This window comes from Pholis gunnellus, assembly GCF_910591455.1.
Source record: "Pholis gunnellus genome assembly, chromosome: 3".
Classification (NCBI taxonomy): Eukaryota; Metazoa; Chordata; class Actinopteri; order Perciformes; family Pholidae; genus Pholis; species Pholis gunnellus.
This window is the reverse complement of record NC_136529.1, coordinates 4,848,743-4,866,844: the sequence shown is the minus strand read 5'-3', so window position 1 is coordinate 4,866,844 and position 18,102 is coordinate 4,848,743. Positions and strand designations below refer to the sequence as shown.

Genomic DNA, 18,102 nt, shown 5'->3' with positions numbered 1-18,102 from the left:
AGAAATGACAAAATCACACACTAGCTTGTGTGTCTTCCTGCATGTTGCAAGTCTCTACAAAGGCCTGTCCATGGGACAAAATGGCACAAAGCCCAAAGCTCCGGAGAGGGCTTTCTGAGGAAACCACACAAGATGTCCAGCCTCTTTTGTATGGATGGTCCCACAGGACGGGAGAGCCTCAAATTGTTGGAGAATGACATCAACTAAGAAAATAAAAAAGGTGTTATATAAAATATATTGATAAATCATTACTTTATATCAACAACTTATAGCGGTGGTAATGGTGTCAACACTGTCAACACCTCTTCCAACACAACAAGAGAGAGATCCACTCTGAAAAACATGATTCTGATTAGAAAACGTTCCACTGAAAATGGAGAAACTTGTCAAAAAAGCACTACAATTAATTATGTGAAATATTCATGTCTGCGATTGGCTCGTTAATAATTGTTTAACAGAAACACACTGCCCGTGTTTACAGCCCTACGCTCAACAGTTCAATTAAATCTCCAGAATATTTCTGATTGCGGACTACTTACTTTCTTTTAACGCCTTATTCCAGAACTATTCCCACCAGCAGAAACACCTCCTGCCGGATGTTTGCCTCTTGCACCTGTCTGGGTCTCTGAACAAAGCAAAAGGGATCCGGACACATCATCTGCCGAGCCGTTGGGATATTTGAGGAGGCTCTTGTCCCGCACTTTTCTGGCGATATTTAACTTTTGCAGCTCTAGACTCTTGCTGTGCTGCTTTGCATCCTGAACATAATAAAAAAAAAATGATCTTTGACTCAGAAACCAAGCTGATGTCAACGTCCTGCGGTTGGAGCTACTTCTTCTTGTCATCTACTGGATGTTTTGGTTAGAGTTGATGGTGCAGTGATGACTTGGAGGACCTCTCTCTTGATAGCGTCTAAGCAGAAAAACACCTCAAAAGCAAAGCAAAGGTTCACAGCTTTTTCTAAAGTTTCTCCAGCTGCCACATGGAGAAGCCACTTTAATTAAGTCCACAGATACACACAGCAACAGGCTGAGCATCACCCATGGTGTTTTGAATGGTTTTGTTGGAGATGTTTAAAAAAAGAAACTTGACATTTCCTTTGGGCTCATTATCAAGACGATATTAAGCTCCTGAAGTATCGTTGGTCCACACACTCCTGAGGAAAATTAAAAATACAACCGTCACTCTTTTTTTGGGTCAAGTTTGTTAATAAAAGGTTGATGAGTAGGGTGACATTACTGTTAACTTTCTTTTGTTAAGGGCAACGCGACCTCGCAGAAATGCGAGAAATGACCATGACCTTATTACAGCGTAGTACGTGGTGGAGGCGTCTGTGGCTTTATGCTTTTCTGACTTCTCATACGAGTCTCACGGTCCATGTGAAACGGTTGGCAGCCCTGGTTGTATCGGGACAGATGTGTTCACTGTGCTGGGAATCCAGGAGGCCTCACATGACTGTAGTTCTCACCATGAACCTGTAATGTCCTGGTTTCAAATCTGACCTTGAATCGCTGACTGTAAATTATCCCAAAAGAACAGAAATGGCTCTTTGAAAAAGGGAAAGATAAACTTCGCCCTTGGGGCATGTTGGTTGCTCAGTTGCAGCCACATCATTCTTTAGTTTGAATCCAGCCTTGGCCCTTTATCACACATACGTCTTACTCTTCTCCTCTTGCTGTCTCTCTCTTGCTGTCAAATTTAGCAGAAGTGCTAAAATAACAATCTGTGGATGAAATGTGCTGCCTCCACACATTTTTTTTTTGTTGCTGATAATGAAAAACAGGTTGGGGCCACACGCTTAGTTTCTGTAAGGACTAGTAGGAGCAGCTGCCACTGTCAGCAAACAGCTAATGTCCAACTCGTGACATCAACTTTATCTGCATTGTGATAATTGTTGCTGTAATCAACTGTAACTGTAAAAGTTAAAAAACGTTTTCTCAAGCAGCTTGTTCCACCCTGCCTGAGTATATTTCAGGAAATGCAGCCGTTCCTGTGTAAACATGACTTAACTGCAGGGTAATGTCATCACCTCATTATACACGTGGTCGCTGAGGATCCCCATCTTGAACTGACAAAGCAGTAATCTCTCCTGTTTTCTTGTGCAGCCCCCTCTGAAGTGATGGCGATCCGGCAGGAGAACACCAGCCAGAACAGCGTGATCCTGCTGTGGCACGAACCCGACCAGCCCAACGGAGTCATCCTGGAGTACGACATCAAATACTACGAGAAGGTACCGGAACCAGCTGCAGCATCCGCACTGCTCAAGAACTGCACTGTTTTTAGGGTTGCTTGTTTTCCAATATTTATTCAGGCAGCTTATGAGAGGGGGGAAAAGGTGATACCTGGAGAACATGAGCTCATTGTCTTCAAAGGACTGCGACTAAACTGAGCCAAGATATTTGTGAATGCGGAGGAGTGGATGGATAGACTCCGGATAACTTAATCCCAATAAAAAAAAGCTCAGCTAATTGAAAGGAAATGAGGGTCGAGAGAGGAGGATGAGACGGCGTGGATTCCACCTCAGCCAAAGTGACGGTGACAGAAAGCGGCTGACGGGCGCGTAAGCCTCTCGACGGGGCTAATTGCCGCGAGCGCGACCATGCACCATGTAGTGTGTGTGTGTGTGTCTGTGTTTGGGGGCGAGCGCGTGGTGATAGGAATCAGCTAATTGCAGTGGGAGCAGCCTGGAAACAGACAGTCTCATAGCCAAACAAGGGGAGTGATGGAGGATTAGCTCGTCTCTTGCGCTGGCGTCTTAATCTGGCCTCGCTTGGGGGGGGGGGGGGGTTGAGATGACCGCGGGGGGGATTTCAAGTGGACAAGTCAGCAATGTGCTTTCTTAAGGTTTCTATACGGCTGCACTTAAACAGCAATGAGTCACAGCGAGGGTGCACGGCCGCTGCAGCAGCAGCAGCACACTACAAAGGGTGATAATGAAGACAAAAAAATGGCTCTCATTTCTGCACCCGGCACTTCTTCTTAATTAGGCTCTTATCCTTTTCCGAGGACACATGAATGATTCACTTATTCTGCTGTTTGGATGCACCTTGCACCTCCTTATTATTGCTGAACTCGTATTACCTTCCACACTCATAGAGATGCTGCGGCAGGCAGACGGGAGCAAGGCGAGGATAGCAGTGACGATGACGATGGTTAATGATAAACTTCATTGTTGATCAAGTGTTCACAAGAATAAATGTGTTCCTCGAAAACAAAAGTCCCACTTTAATGAATATGCACATAAAAACAAACTTTGCACGGCAGATAGGGGTTATAATCTTGAGAAATTCACATTTGAACATATGAGGCATCACAAATGAATTATCTGAGAGGAAATAAATAATCCTCATACCTGTCATTTTTCAAAAGATGCCTGAGGTAATTACCTGCCAATTACATTTGAGTGGCAGACAAGGTTGCATTCATTTACACAACGGCAAACAGTTTCGAAAATCTAGTGAAAGACCCCAAACAGCGGGGGGGGGGGGGGGTGCTTGCAGCGCTGTCGAGAACTGTTCGTCGCTCGCAGACTGCGTGGGAAGTGAAAAAGAGTTTATTTTATTCATGTTGAGCGTGAGCGACACTGCCCTCCCTTGAGCACCTAGCGACACACCTGCCAAGTGTGAAGTAGATCAGAGGAACGGTTCCCGATGGACACGCAGACAGACGGACAGAGGCTCCTTGATTTATTGTTAGATGCTATTTATGTGACATCAATATATCCATGGCTCCCCAGCTGATCGTTTGCTCCTTAATAAAATAAAATGTACGTTGAGGAATCCCCTACTATATCCTCAAAAATTAGTAGATAATTAATAATCAAATGCAGCCAAGTCCTGTGGTTTATTTAAACCAAGATAAGAACTGATGCAAAAATGCAAAACCATTTGACAGACGCACAAGGAATACTTTCCATGCTTTTCTTTAAATTGAGCTAATCAGAGATTAAAATGACTAGTAGTGGTGTGAAATTGTTTATGGATAGAGTAGTGAGTGGGGCTGTCTGTTTTCTTTGCTATTCTGGAGAATCAAATGATTGACAGATGGGGATTCGTGAGAAGGGGGCGGCCTTGTCCGAAGGGTGGGGGTGACGGAGAGATGACACTACTAGACGTAGTCATGGAAGGAAACCAAACAAGTTGAATTCATGGTTAAAGAAACAACTAAATCCCTGTACATGCATTACGTTTTCATTTATTTCAACGATCGGAGGGGTTGTGTTCAGTTCATTGATAGCCAGTGTAACTACTGCAATAAATATTACATTATATTAAGAAGAAATAGAAATATATTTTGCAGTAAAACAGGAAACTCCTTGTATTTTTCCCCTGATTCCCCCCGAAAATGTGTTATTTCAGGTTTAAGTGTAACCAGCAGTAAACTCGGTGACATCAGATGCATTGAGGTCATGGTTTAGGCTGTGAAGTGTTCAAGCTATAGCACATACCCTGACCGACATGCTAAGATCCCCAACGCTGACCATTTAAACGTGGCCGTTTCTGTTACAGGACAATGAAGCGCACAGTTACTCCACTCTGAAGTCTAGAAATACCAGCGCCCGGGTATCAGGGCTGAAGCCGGGCACCAAGTACATCTTCCAGGTCCGAGCCAGAACGTCGGCGGGCTGCGGACACTTCAGCCAGAATGTGGAGATTCAGACTGGGAAAGCAGGTGTGTGTGTGCGTTTGTATATGATGGTCTATAAGAAACAGAAATACTTTGTTGCTCAAAACCTGCTGCCTGCCCTGAGCCACGGGCCGTATGCTGTTTAATACAGTTGAAAAAGTGTTAAAAGACTTCCTAAACCCAGGCCAGACTGCCCAGCATGGTCCTGGGCTGAAGTCCGTCCATCCCTCTGTTCTATTGATCTGAGCTTTGTTAGAGGGTCACCGCTGTCAGCAAAACTGCAGCCTATCCCAGTGCTGAGGGCTAGAAGTCTCCATGAATCTGTCCACCTGAGGCCAGTACAACACTAAAAGTTTAGGACTCACGGAAAAAACTTTTATTGGAACATTTTTCTTTCCTAATAGGGGATTTTGGCAGAGAACCTGCGGAGCAGACTGTAGGTCTGCAAAGCTAAACCTCCTGCCTGGTCGGAGTCCCAGTGCTGTTTCACTGACTAATAGTCTCCCTTCATTCTGCTGCTCACTGGACCCAGACTCTGCTCCTCTTGATACTGACTCTGAAAACAAGAGGACTGAACATGCCCCCCCCCATACATGCTGAGTAATCAATAAGTCCTAAAGTTTATGGAAACCAGATTAGCCTTTTTTTCGTTGTGTCCGTTCCGTGTAGTTCAGTCTGACCCAACGTTGAAGCTTCAATGGTAACCATGTTTATCTCAAGGCTCTAGGGATGGCAAAGTCTTTCATCCAGACTGAAATATCTCTTTACATGGATTTCCGTAGAATTTTGTACAGATGTTCATGGTCCCCAGAGGATGAAACCTACTGATTTTCTGTGATCCTAAAGCTCTCACTTGTCCCATCAAAAAAATGTATCTACATCTCCTAAAGCACCACTGTACCTGACTGTGGTGCACCCTTCACAGAGCTGCCAGTGTGCAGTTAGCAAAGAAATGTATCCATGACACACTTAATTATTTTATTAGGGCTTGTTATTACACTAAATGGTGAATTAAAAAAGTGCCATTCAATCTTTAAAAGTAAATGAACATTAGTGGAATATTCCCTCCATATGATGCCACGCACAAAGTTTAAAAAATGCAGACAGGAGGTCATCACAAAATGTTGAGCTCTTTAATGAAGCTACACATTCTTGTTTATCTTGTTTGACCACGAACTCTCTACCTTTGCTGTTTATCTGTTTATCTGTTTGCCGCCGTGTGTGTCAGTGTAAACCGCAAACTCGGCTAACGCAGAGCGGTTTTGTTTGCGTGTGTGTTTCCAGCTCCTCTGCGCTACAACACCATGACCATCATCTGGATCTGCATGGCCCTGGTGTCCGGCCTGGTCACCTTTCTGGCCATCATCATCTGCAGGAAACGGCAAGGCTACACTTTACCACACTACCCATCGCTGCTGTGTGTGGAACACTTTCTTACGCTACTCTACCGTATCTCTCTTTGTGTAAATGTTGCTTGTGATCAGAAGCCCTGTGTGCACTGTGTTTCTCCCTGCTGTTTCCTCCTGTGGTATTGCCTGCAAAGTAACATTTTAAAAAAGTGAGGTCGTAATCTGAGTGAAGAGTTATTCCATGAATCTCATTTAAGCCTGCTTTTGAGAAGCTAAAACACCTCTAGTCTCCTTTGCCATGTTGAAATGTTCATTTTCTTTAGCTTCTCTCATCTCAACCCTCCCTGTCCTCTCACCGCCTTGTTTAGCTAATTTCCGAAATCATAATTTCCACCTCGTAGCGTATTTAATTATGTTGATTCATGTCCAGTAGCTTGCAAGCCAAACGTTCCCACTTATCCTGTCAACCCCACCCATCCTCCCTTTTTTTGATGTTTTCAACTTACATCTCTGGAATGCTGCATCGAATAATTAATTCCAATGCACTTAATTAATTTGTGTTTCACTGCATATTAAGTTTTTCATTTCCATTCTGTTAGAGAGGGGAATAATATGTCGGAGGATTTAAATGTGTAATCCAGGCAAAATCATGTTGTCCAATGTATTCAATGCAATTAAGATGGGGGTTCAGAAAAGGAAAGCTTCACTGATGGTGGAGTTTAAAATGCTAATTTTTAATGAATACGCACAATGATGTTAAACTGATGAGAAAAAACAACAACTACGTATGGCAGAAACCACCAGGTTCAGTTTGATGGCCCATAGCTCCAAAAAAACACGCTACCCCGTAGAAGCACATGGCTAATTATTATGCAGAAGGACCTCATCAGACCTTTGTACAGACTGAAGAGAAGTCCTGCCATGTGTTTGTTCCGTAAGCTCCGTTAGCTATGTTAGCTTGTTAGCTGTTAGCTCTGTTAATCAAAATAGGCTTGATATACAGTCATAAATGAGCACAAAACGTGTTAGGCTGCTGGATCCGGCAGTTTCAGATATTAGCCGTGGACAGATGGACAGACACAGGGATACACACACACACATGCACACACAGGGCCAATTACATAACCTCCTGGTGGAGATAATGATTCAAGTATAAGTAAGGAGATGGGAGGCGATAACGATGGTTTCTGCCACACAGAGTGAGATCCAAACAGTTTGAAGAAACCTAAACCAGCGCTCACACATGAAGGGACAGGAGACAAACATTGTGAATTAAACCCTCAATGTGTGTGTGTGTTGTCGCCAACCACCATGACTCAAGAAATCGCCCAACAGCAAAGACGTGGCCAGTAGTGCTTGGAATTTGAAGCACCCAAAAAAAAGCTGTTTTTACGCCACTCCCCTACATAAGTGAAATTTAAGAAAAACATAAATATGACAAACCTATATAGTGATGCTAGATGTAAAAAGTGTTAGTCAACCCTTTCAACGCCAAGTTAAAAAAAGTATTTCTGTCGCGTGTGGCTTCCCCCACACCACCCGTATGTGTGATCGATGCGTTAAATCTCCTCAATGCCCTCCTGAGATGTGTCCGCTGTTCCTTCGTAGCATTAATATATGATGTTAATCATAAACATGGAAGCAAACCCATAGAAACAGGTCTGTTAATAAGAAAGGGAACCTCATGATGGAAATCATTGGGCTCGGTTCCACCTTGTTGCCGGTGGAAACCCTAATTAACAGGGCGAACAGGTTGACCGATTGCTCCTTATGAATTACTAAGTTTCACTAAGTGATGAATAGCTCTGTTAAAGTTAATAATTCATTATGAACAACTATTGATTTATTCATTTTGAGCCGAGTTTGATAGATTTTGTATAAATGTTTCACTATTGTCCTGTATTCATCCCACTGTATGTTTGTGTGTGTGTGTGGGTGTGTGTGTGTGTGTGTGTGTGTGTGTGTGTGTGTGTGTGTGTGTGTGTGTGTGTGTGTGGTTTGTATAGACACTGTGGCTACAGCAAAGCCTTCCAGGACTCTGATGAGGAGAAGATGCATTACCAGAACGGTCACGGTACGTTTGGCCCCACTCCTTAATTATAACCACTAAGCGCACGTATTGATTAGACTGCATGTAATAAAGTTCATCCTCCGAGCAAAACATTTTTCATCACGCGCCGAGTGATCACAGGAGCACCCGCTGTTTATTCTCTCTCTCTCTCTTCTGCTTCTCTCTGTGAGCCAGCTCTTCTCTTTCATCAAGTCTTCCCTCGCACACACCAGCAACCAGGGGCTGAGTCGCCGCTCTCATTCTCCGATATGTGACCGAATGCTAATGTCGTTTATCTTAGTGTCATTCCCCGACGCAAGGTTCTACATCGACCCGCACACGTACGAGGATCCCTGCCAGGCGGTCCATGAGTTTGCCCGAGAAATTGAAGCTTCCAGGATCAAAATAGAGAAAATCATTGGCTCAGGTAAAAAAAAAAAAAAAAGTGAAACCTGTGCACACACACACACACACACGCACACAGAGTGAGAATCATTGGCCGGGGCTAACTTAAAATCATTGGCCAGTGTAAAGGCTGCGGTGTGCAGCAGAGAGGAGGATGGCAGAGCGGAATCAGAGCGTTGCGTGGGGCTGTCAGTCAGAGCCCCTCAGACTGGTCGGGAATACTAACACTGTGTCGGCTCCACAATGCACTGTGCTGCTGGATGTGACTCCTGCAGACATGAAGAGAAGTGTAGACTTGAGGAAGACAAATAAGCCATCCCACTTTAAAAGTTCTTCTGAGATAAGAATTAATGAGAAAGAGGCTGATGGAGGATTAGCTTACTTCTACTTTTGCACATATGGACTTCTGTCATCTAACGCAGCAAATTAACTTAAGACACATTTACAATTATTTATTGTATGTTACATGTGTGGGGGGGGTGGGTGGGGGGGGTGTACAGTGCATGTTGAATGCAGTAGAATATAATTGAACGAGTGGGTTAATGCTAAATGGACTCTTTTCTTGTGTTTGTGTTAAGGGGAGTTTGGGGAGGTGTGCTATGGACGCATGAGACTCCCCGGGAAGCGAGACATCCCAGTGGCCCTGAAGACCCTGAAGGCGGGATACACAGAGAAGCAGAAGAGGGACTTCCTGGCGGAGGCGTCCATCATGGCCCAGTTCGACCACCCCAACGTCATTCGCCTGGAGGGAGTGGTAACCCAGAGTACGCTACCACTAAATCTATATATTAGTGTTAATAAAGTTGTTTTCACGACTACTGACTATGACTTAAGTGTTATGACTGTTAAAGAGCATGATAAATAACAGTGAACGTACATTTGTAGGCTGCATAGGCTACACCAAGCCTCATCTACTGTGTGTCATGTAGACTACTCGCAAAGCTTTCATAACTTGCTCCCTCAGTTAGAACTCTTCCTGTCCAGGAAGTAAGCCCATAGTTATTCTGAAGTGGACTTGGGCTGAAGAGCTTAGAGGAAAAAAGGGTTCCTCGAGTGCCTCTATGGCTCACTGTGTAAAAGTAATGGCTTTCTCTCTGATATTGCAAAAGTATTCATTCATATTTTTGATTTATTAAATTAGGACATCATTCTTTTGGACGTCACATGCGCCATAATCAGTGTTGAACATGCATGTAAATAAATATGAAAAAGTATTAAATATCCTGCAGATGTGCGGTTCATCCAACCTGTCTCATTCCAAACTGGTCACATACGAACGCTTGGTCACGACGCCTTGGCATCACTTTTTTAACTTACTGGGTAGCCCAACGCGGCAAGCTATGGCGCTCCACAACGGTCGCTTTGAGTGACAGGTGGGTGCCGTCTCAGGCCGCTAGCTGTCTCCTTTGCTACGTCACCAGGGCCCGCCTCAGCTCCACCGACGATCCACCTCTTTGCCAATTTTTAGAGTTGTGGCTGTGTCGTCACTGCCAAGATGCTTCACGACTCACCATAAAGCTTTGGGTGACGGCCATATTTCACAAGGTCCATTGTGAAAATTAGTACATTTGTTTACGAAAGCGAAGTTACAAAGTCAACGTTGATTTTTGGTTTCACATGGGACACCAACAGTGGTGTCCTAGGTGAAAAGTTATGCGTTTGAGCCTGTTGCGTCTCATACAGACAATACACGGATGCCTTGTGCGTCGAGGTCCGTACGAAGCGCTAATTGAGGACCTGGGAATGAGACCGGGCTGGTTTAGCATAGGAAGGAGTCCTGAAGGTTGCTGTTTGTTCCCTCAGGCAAACCGGCGATGATCATCACAGAGTACATGGAGAACGGCTCTCTGGACTCCTTCCTCAGGGTTGGTATTGAAGAAGTCAAGGTTTCTGTTTGCTTTTCATTTTCACTCAGTGTAAAGTGATTCTCCTGTCCTGTTATTGAGTCAGTGGCGATCTTTTCCTTCACTGTTTAGCTATGAAAGCTATAACTGCTCATCCTCCGGTGAAAACAATGTATTACGACTTCTAAGCAAACTTTACAAAGCTCTAATTCAAGCTCAGCGGATTCGTTTCCAATGGATTTCCGGAAGGTTTTATTAGTGTTGGAGAATTCTTCTCAACACACCGAGGAGAATGTACTCGGTAGATACATGGTTTCCACAGGAGAGCAACATCACTTCACATCACTTGCTATTTATCAGAGAATCATTGTTGCCAGGCACCAGTGGTTTAGAGCAAAGTTTTCTCTTTAACGAGATACAAGTTGATTTAACACTGTGTCATCGACAATGTCAAACAGCTCCAGTATTTGCTTATATGAAGATACCGTGGATTATTACTTAAAAAGCAAATCCCTGTCATGTTTTCTTCTGTTATCTGTACTCTCCTCTCTATCTTGATTAAAATCTCTTCTATTATCACTCCCCTCATCTGTTCTGCTGCTCTACCTTCACTTTTTTTGTGATCTGCTATTAAAACTCTCTCTCCCTACCTCCTCCCCCCCCAATCTTTCTCTTTTTCTCTTCCCCCTACCCGTAGAGGCACGATGGCCAGTTCACCGTCATCCAGCTGGTGGGTTTGCTGCGCGGCATCGCGGCAGGTATGACCTACCTGTCTGACCTGGGCTACATCCACAGAGACCTGGCTGCCCGCAACATCTTGGTCAACAGCAACCTGGTGTGTAAGGTGTCTGACTTCGGCCTGTCCCGGGTGCTGGAGGACGACCCCGACGCTGCATACACCACCAGTGTGAGTTTTCACATTGAGGCAAGCATTGATGCAACGCACACACACACTCACACAGCTCTTTAAAGGAGGCGGCGAGCACGTGTAATGGGTATGAAAAAACAACCACAGGTTGAAACACACATAAACTATTCCACTTGTCATATCAACGTTATATGTCACAATTGCAGTTACAGCCTCATGTAGACTTGCGAGAGAAAACACAATGAGTTCCATGCAGCGAGGAAGATTTTCACAGATTCCTAAGGGGTGCTCGAGCAATTTCGTAATGCACTTCCATTGGGGGACTACCAAGAGACATTGAAAATGGATTAAAAAAATTAAAGCAGCAGAGCCTGATATATCAGGACGGGTGAACTCTCCCAAAACCCTGGAATCCTACTTTTCCCATAATACAACCTATAGCAACCAATAGAACACCCATCTGACTTTTTTCTCTCCAGATAAAAATTATAATATGTATAAGAAGTGGACGTAGTCGTCGTAGTTTGGCATTTGGGCCGTCACCATCTTGGATTTTGGCAGTCTTGTCTTTTTTCTTGGTAACCAGCTAGCAAAAGTGAACATCTTTGGACAGCGGAGGAGTGACATTGAGATGCCGTATAAGGCTCTTGCAGAAGCAGCGACCTGTCAATCACAGAAAGCCCACCCTGAAGAACATTCTGCTTTATGGTCTGTTTGACTCTAAATGGACCATCATTTACTAAATGAACATCATGCTGTATTGAAGAAGACTTGAGAGTACAGATTGAGACCATAAACTCATGTTTACAATGTTTACTGAGGTAATAAATCAAGAGAGAAGTAGAGTCATTTTCTCATAGACTTCTATACAACCGGAGGAGTCGCCCCCTGGTGGCCAGTAGAGAGAATGCAAGTTAAATTAAGACACTTCCACACAGGCTTCACCCAGCAGAACCGGATTATGCTGGGCTCTGGTCATCAAAAGCAAAAAAACAAACATATAACCCTGATGATGATTTTTAATAACATGTAATTTCGTGTTCATGACTTAAGAGCATGCTCCACCATGTTCTTAATTTCCAGCTGTTTCACAGGTGATAAACATTTTTAGAAAATGGATCACCGGATTTCTTTTTTTTCTCACTTGCTGCTCAGGGCTTCCGTAAGTCAGGGTTTTTTACAGAGACAAAGTTCCTTCAGAGCCACAGAGGACAGAGTAGTGCTCAGCTCTGCCTTTAATGTATACATTGAGTTCCAACTTTAAAACTGCATGAGGCATACTGGCTGCCTTTAGCAGCAAGTGCTTTATATATTGAACCTCAGATGTAAAAATCCTTAAGATCATGTAAATATAGTGCAATGACAAAAGATGATGTCCTTACAGCCGTCACATTACATTCATCAGATATACAGTATATCTTCATATTTTGTCAAATTAAATTGACAAGTAAAGATGTTTTTGACTTTATTCTATTTATCATTCGTGAATAACTTTTATTTAAGAGGGCAGTTCCACTGAAATCCAGCCAAGAAAGAAGCATCAAGACCAGAGTTAAAGTTGGAGACAAAAGCAACACAGATACAATCAAGTCCAATGAAACTGAGAGCAAAGTAATGTCTATAAGTGCACCAGTAGAGAGCAGTCCAGTATTAAACCTACAGCCCGGTCAGCACAAGTGTATTAAGCCTGAACTATAAAATATAAAAAAGCCAAGTCTGATGCTATCAGCTCACAGAAGATGGAAATCAGCATTTGACACATTTGTCTGTTACAGTCTGTTAAAGCACGGCAATCAGATTACAGGAAGCTGGGTGATTACATGCAGCATCACTCAGAGACATGCTGCTTTAGGGGAAAAGGATTGTTAATGAGGATATTACAGACACTATAGCGTCATCTGGAAATTAATGGCTGATTACGGCTGATGATAAACACGTTACTATCTGGAAGTGAATAAAAAGCTGCCTATTGTATGGAATCTGGCAGCAAAGTAACTTTGAAGAAGCTACGAGTGTTGAGGTCTCGAGTGAAGGTTACAGGATTCCAGTCGTGTTGCAGGTTGTTGTGGTTTAGCAGGACGTCAGGCGTGTGCCTAATGGGCTGCGTTTTGAGAGCAACCTTCAAATGTTTAAAATAACCCACTCGGGAGCGCTTTGTTTGTTTAAGAAGTGACGCGTCCATCCGTCAACCTAATTAAGTGTCACTTTTATATCAAGAGTAAAGTGTAAGTAGTTCACATACTTGCAAACATTTGCAAGTCTATTCTCGTACTGGACCCGCAACACATGCGCCCTGTTTAGTCATTTAATCACGGTGTGTCTTTTAACTTCAAACGTTCATGTACTCAGTGGCGTAGGGAAGTACTTCACTAATCTCAATCTTTATGCTACTTTTTACCTCAATGTCGCCTCATTTTAGATAACTGCGTATTTTGATTTACTCCAGTATTGGACTGCTATAGATACTTTGTTGTATACTACGTTATTGATTAAACTACAGTATACACAGTAGTTAAAATGAGCCGCTTTCACTAACATATAAATGCTGTTTACACATTGAGGGAATAGTAATAAATCGATAATATGCTGCACATTATACCAATATGAATAAGGCTTTTCTGCATGAGTACTACTACTACTACTGATAAGACTTCTGTATCTTTACTTGTCTAGGGTTATGTTGAGACTGTGGTACTTCTAACCCTTGTGCTTCATTAGGGACATGTTTGGCTTTTTAAGTTAACAATCATTTTGGCTGCATGCATGTGGCAAGGGGTTTTTCTTTTCTTTTTCTAATTTTGGAAGTTAAGCCCCAGCTCTTATAATAGGTCTATAATAAACTGTGTAGTCAAAATACATTCAGACCCCAAAGGACAAAAATGTCCCCATTGAAACCCATAAAACCTCAATGTTTGATCCCACGCCCATTATAGCTTACAATCAAGCATTCTGTTATATCAGGCTTTGAACCCAGAGCTCATGCCTCAAAATGTTACTATTTTCTACCAGATTTAGCCATTTTCTCACAAATGACAAATGCATACTATTTCCTTGGTTTCCACTGTTGGAAGCATAGCTGCTGCATTTTGGAGCCCAGCAGTGTTTGAAGCAAAACATCAAAATCAATGTTGTTGCTAATCATTGAAATATCATGCTGATAACTTAAATAACAACAACAGTGGTGTCATAAAAATTATGTTAACATAAATAACATTTTAAATTAAGGGTTAAAATTCTGAAACTATTCGAATATTTGGTAGTGATGATCGGGGCTTATGTTGATATGTTGATGCAATTTATTAATTATTTTTACAGTTTTAGCAAGAGGACATCTTCTCAGGACATCAGAGCAACTTTTTTTAAAGGGATGCACAAGCGTTAAACCGTCCGTCAAACCAAAATAATGAGCTAAAAGACACTACAATGCTCCGTAGAGCTGAGGGCAGCTGTGCAGTCGGGTGATCATTTTCTGTGGGTTTGTCACTACGAGCGACCCCTTTCATAAAACACAGTCATTTGATCCAGTGTTAATATGAAAATGTGAATTAGGGTAGCTTTAAGATGTGGGGTCTACCTCACTGGTAAATGTTGAGGCTGAAGAATTTTATTTCTTTTTCACCGTCCCCACCTGGATGTAAAGGTTAAGGCCAGCATCAATCTATATTTTCCTTAGTGTCAACAGATCCCAGTACAAGACCAAAATCACACCGTCTGTGACCCTCAGCTCCAAATCCCCTCGAAGACACAAATCTTTAAAAACAAATACAGTTTCTTTTTTTTTTTAAAAGGCTCAGTCATTTTCATAGACAGCTAGGCACAGCAGTGTTTAGCAAACTTCACTCAAAACCCCCCCAAAAAAGAAAAAGATTGTTGGGGCTATTTTCATATGAAAATACACATGTGGCGCGCTACGGAAACATGTCAACCAGTGCAACAATGTGGCTGATTTATCTTCTTTCTTTTTTTTTTTTTACAGTTTTTGGACAATAATGGAGCTATACCGCATAGAGGAATAAAATATTTAAATAAAATATATCAGGCCTTTGATACAAAGAGTACTTTTAAGTAGAATCAATTCTTTGATGGCTTTGGTCTTTTCATGGGATGATGATATGATAAGAAAGAATATATACATAGCCACACTAATCCTTTATTCTGCGATCATGAGTTGGATTCTATAACTAAAGAAAGCCTGAAAGACCCTGGTCAATCATTTTTATTCTCCCAACAGGGCGGGAAAATTCCAATCCGCTGGACAGCCCCCGAGGCCATCGCCTACAGGAAGTTCTCCTCCTCCAGCGACGTGTGGAGCTACGGCGTGGTCATGTGGGAGGTGACGTCCTACGGAGAGCGACCGTACTGGAACCTCACCAACAGAGACGTGAGCGCTGTTTGTTTCACCAACTGGCCCCCCCTCACCTTATTGTGGCAGCAGACACTGTACTCTCGTGCCTATTTTTTGTTCAGGTGATCAAATCCGTGGAGGAGGGCTACAGGCTGCCCGCTCCCATGGGCTGCCCCGGTCCTCTGCACACGCTCATGCTGGACTGCTGGCAGAAGGACCGCAACGAGAGGCCGCGCTTCTGCCAGATAGTCACCGTTCTCGACAAGCTAATCCGCAACCCGGAGAACCTGAAGTCCATGGACACGCTCTGCAGGTGGGTGGGCCGCTGAGTAGATCCAACGTTTGCATCGTGTCACATGCCGAGGAGTCTTTTGATTCAATTTGGCCAGACGGTTTCGCCCGACATTTCATCAAATATTGGTTTGCGTGATTAGCGGATTAAGCCGCAACAATCTAAGCGGGACGCCGTCTGCGTGGGGCTGAGAAGATGATCCGCCGGACAATGTCTGGTGACGGGCTGTTAGGCTGCTAAGTAGCCGTCCTGGTGTGGGAGTCGTGGTAAATCGAATCTCATCCCGCTGCTTTAAAAACATGAGCGCAGTGGGATAAAGTTGCAGCTCAAAAGTTTCCCTCAAAGTTCTCCGGCAAATGAAGCCAGGTGGTTTTCCAATAAGCTCACTCCTGATAAGACGCGCTGTGAGTAAAAGCCCGGCTGTGATATTGACATCGATCCACGGCAAATCTGGGAACACATTTGAGTGCGACAGCCGGGCCGAAGACGGACCTGCGTAAATTGCTCAGTTCAGATCCCGGGTCCTACGGAGCCAGTGGTGCATGGCGCCGTGCGTCTTATGTCAGCGTGAGGAAGAGGAAGAGGAGAAGTGTTCAGGATTCCTCCCTTTATTAATCTACCCAAAGCAGCCATCCTGCAACCACAGCCACCACCTCTTCTCTATCATTTGAACCGCTATTGATTTTCTGCCTCAGCTACCAGCACGTTTCAAAGCCCCCCCCCCCCCTTTTCCCTCCCGGTCGCTCTGCCCCTTGCTCACTTTTTGCCACTTTTTCTCATTTTCGGACTCCCTCGAACTAATCTTTTTGTCTTCCCATCAATCTTCCTCTCTCTCTCTCTCTCTCTCTCTGTCCATCCGTCTCTCTCTCTCTATTTGTGTCCCGCAGTTTAAACAGTCCTCCGCTGATGGAGAGAGCTATCCCCGACTTCAGTAGCTGTAACTCAGTAAACGACTGGCTGGACACCATAAAGATGAGCCGCTACAAGGACCACTTTGCAGCAGGGGGTTACCAAACTCTGGGACACGTCATAAGCATGAACCATGGGTAAGTGCTGATGGTGATCAGAGGTGATGGTCTTCTCACATAATCAGTTAGACCACTGTCATGTTTCTGCATTTTCTTTTGTTAACCGCCACCTCTACGGTTCGATCTACCTTTGAGCTCCAGTCACAAGTAAGATGAACCCTCAGGATCTTAGCTTGTTTCTATTTCAATCAGCCTTTAAGTCTTCCCTTCACAACTACCATCATCTCTCCTTTAATTAGAAAGGGAAATGACTCTGGTCCTCTTGCAGCAAATTGTGCATTGTGTCTAAAATAAAAGCTGATCTATCAAATGATATGATCATGTGTGCAGGCCGCAAACAAGTGAAGAACTGGTAAGAGAAAACGATGGAGGGTGAAATTTCCTTCCCAGAATCGATACTGTTCACGCTCACAAAATACCATCACCTGGCATGGCTATAGTGCAATGAAAGGAGCAGAGACATCCGCCACTTTCTGTTCCATCCCCGCCTCCAAGTCACATTTCCGAGCGAGCGAAAAGCACAAGTTTTGAGACTAATTAAATTCCATAGCATTCAATTAGGAAGAAATAGGTTGTTTTAATCTGTGTGAACTGAACTCTTAGGGGCACGGGGTTGGTTGCAATCTGCAAACTCACCGCTAGATGCCACTAAATCCTTCACACTGCTGCTTTAAGTTGATATTGCTCATTTACACATCCAGCAGTTACAGAGCAACATTATTATCATATTATTATTTTTTATTTGTTGTTCTCTGTTGGCTGTTGAGGTACCAAAAGGCCCTGGTGACTTCCTGAAAATTAACTTTTTCGTCATGGATCACTGCAACTCAGATTTCTCTGTGTGTGTGTGTGTGTGTGTGTGTGTGTGTGTGTGTGTGTGTGTGTGTGTGTGTGTGTGTGTGTGTGTGTGTGTGTGTGTGTGTGTGTGTGTGTGTGTGTGCGTGTGTCTGTGTCTGTGTGTGTGTGTTGTGCAGGGACATCCAGCGGCTCGGAGTGACACTGATGGGCCACCAGAAGAAGATCATGACCAGCGTCCAGCTGATGAGGGTGCAGGTCCTCAACAAGAGTGTGCCGTCCGTGCACGTATAACTCCCAACAGTGAGGTTTCTCTCTGCTAAAAATCTAGAAACCCAGGCTTCTACAAGGCCTAGAGGGACTCCGTGGAATTCAAGATGATCCGATGAACGGGAGAGGAAGATGTGCGGGAACTTTACAAGACTTTTTTCCCCCGAAGAAATTGAAGAACAAAACGAGAAAGCTTTTAACTGTGGAGCGGGTAAAACACGTGACTTCTT

General features: G+C 43.7%; 1 protein-coding gene across 1 annotated transcript in view; it reads left to right on the top strand.

Moving 5' to 3' along the window:
• The window catches only part of epha8 (eph receptor A8), a gene marked incomplete at both ends in the record, with an annotated part of 96,102 nt that extends 78,206 nt beyond the window's left edge, over positions 1 to 17,896 (top strand). The window contains 12 exons of the mRNA XM_079156746.1: positions 2,106 to 2,230; positions 4,509 to 4,671; positions 5,911 to 6,007; positions 7,982 to 8,049; positions 8,327 to 8,452; positions 9,009 to 9,194; positions 10,234 to 10,295; positions 10,972 to 11,181; positions 15,374 to 15,523; positions 15,610 to 15,800; positions 16,667 to 16,825; positions 17,782 to 17,896. Of these exons, the coding sequence (XP_079012872.1) occupies positions 2,106 to 2,230; positions 4,509 to 4,671; positions 5,911 to 6,007; positions 7,982 to 8,049; positions 8,327 to 8,452; positions 9,009 to 9,194; positions 10,234 to 10,295; positions 10,972 to 11,181; positions 15,374 to 15,523; positions 15,610 to 15,800; positions 16,667 to 16,825; positions 17,782 to 17,896 (1,652 nt within the window). The remainder of the gene's footprint in view (positions 1 to 2,105; positions 2,231 to 4,508; positions 4,672 to 5,910; positions 6,008 to 7,981; positions 8,050 to 8,326; positions 8,453 to 9,008; positions 9,195 to 10,233; positions 10,296 to 10,971; positions 11,182 to 15,373; positions 15,524 to 15,609; positions 15,801 to 16,666; positions 16,826 to 17,781) is intronic.
• Between the last annotated feature and the right edge of the window lie 206 nt (positions 17,897 to 18,102).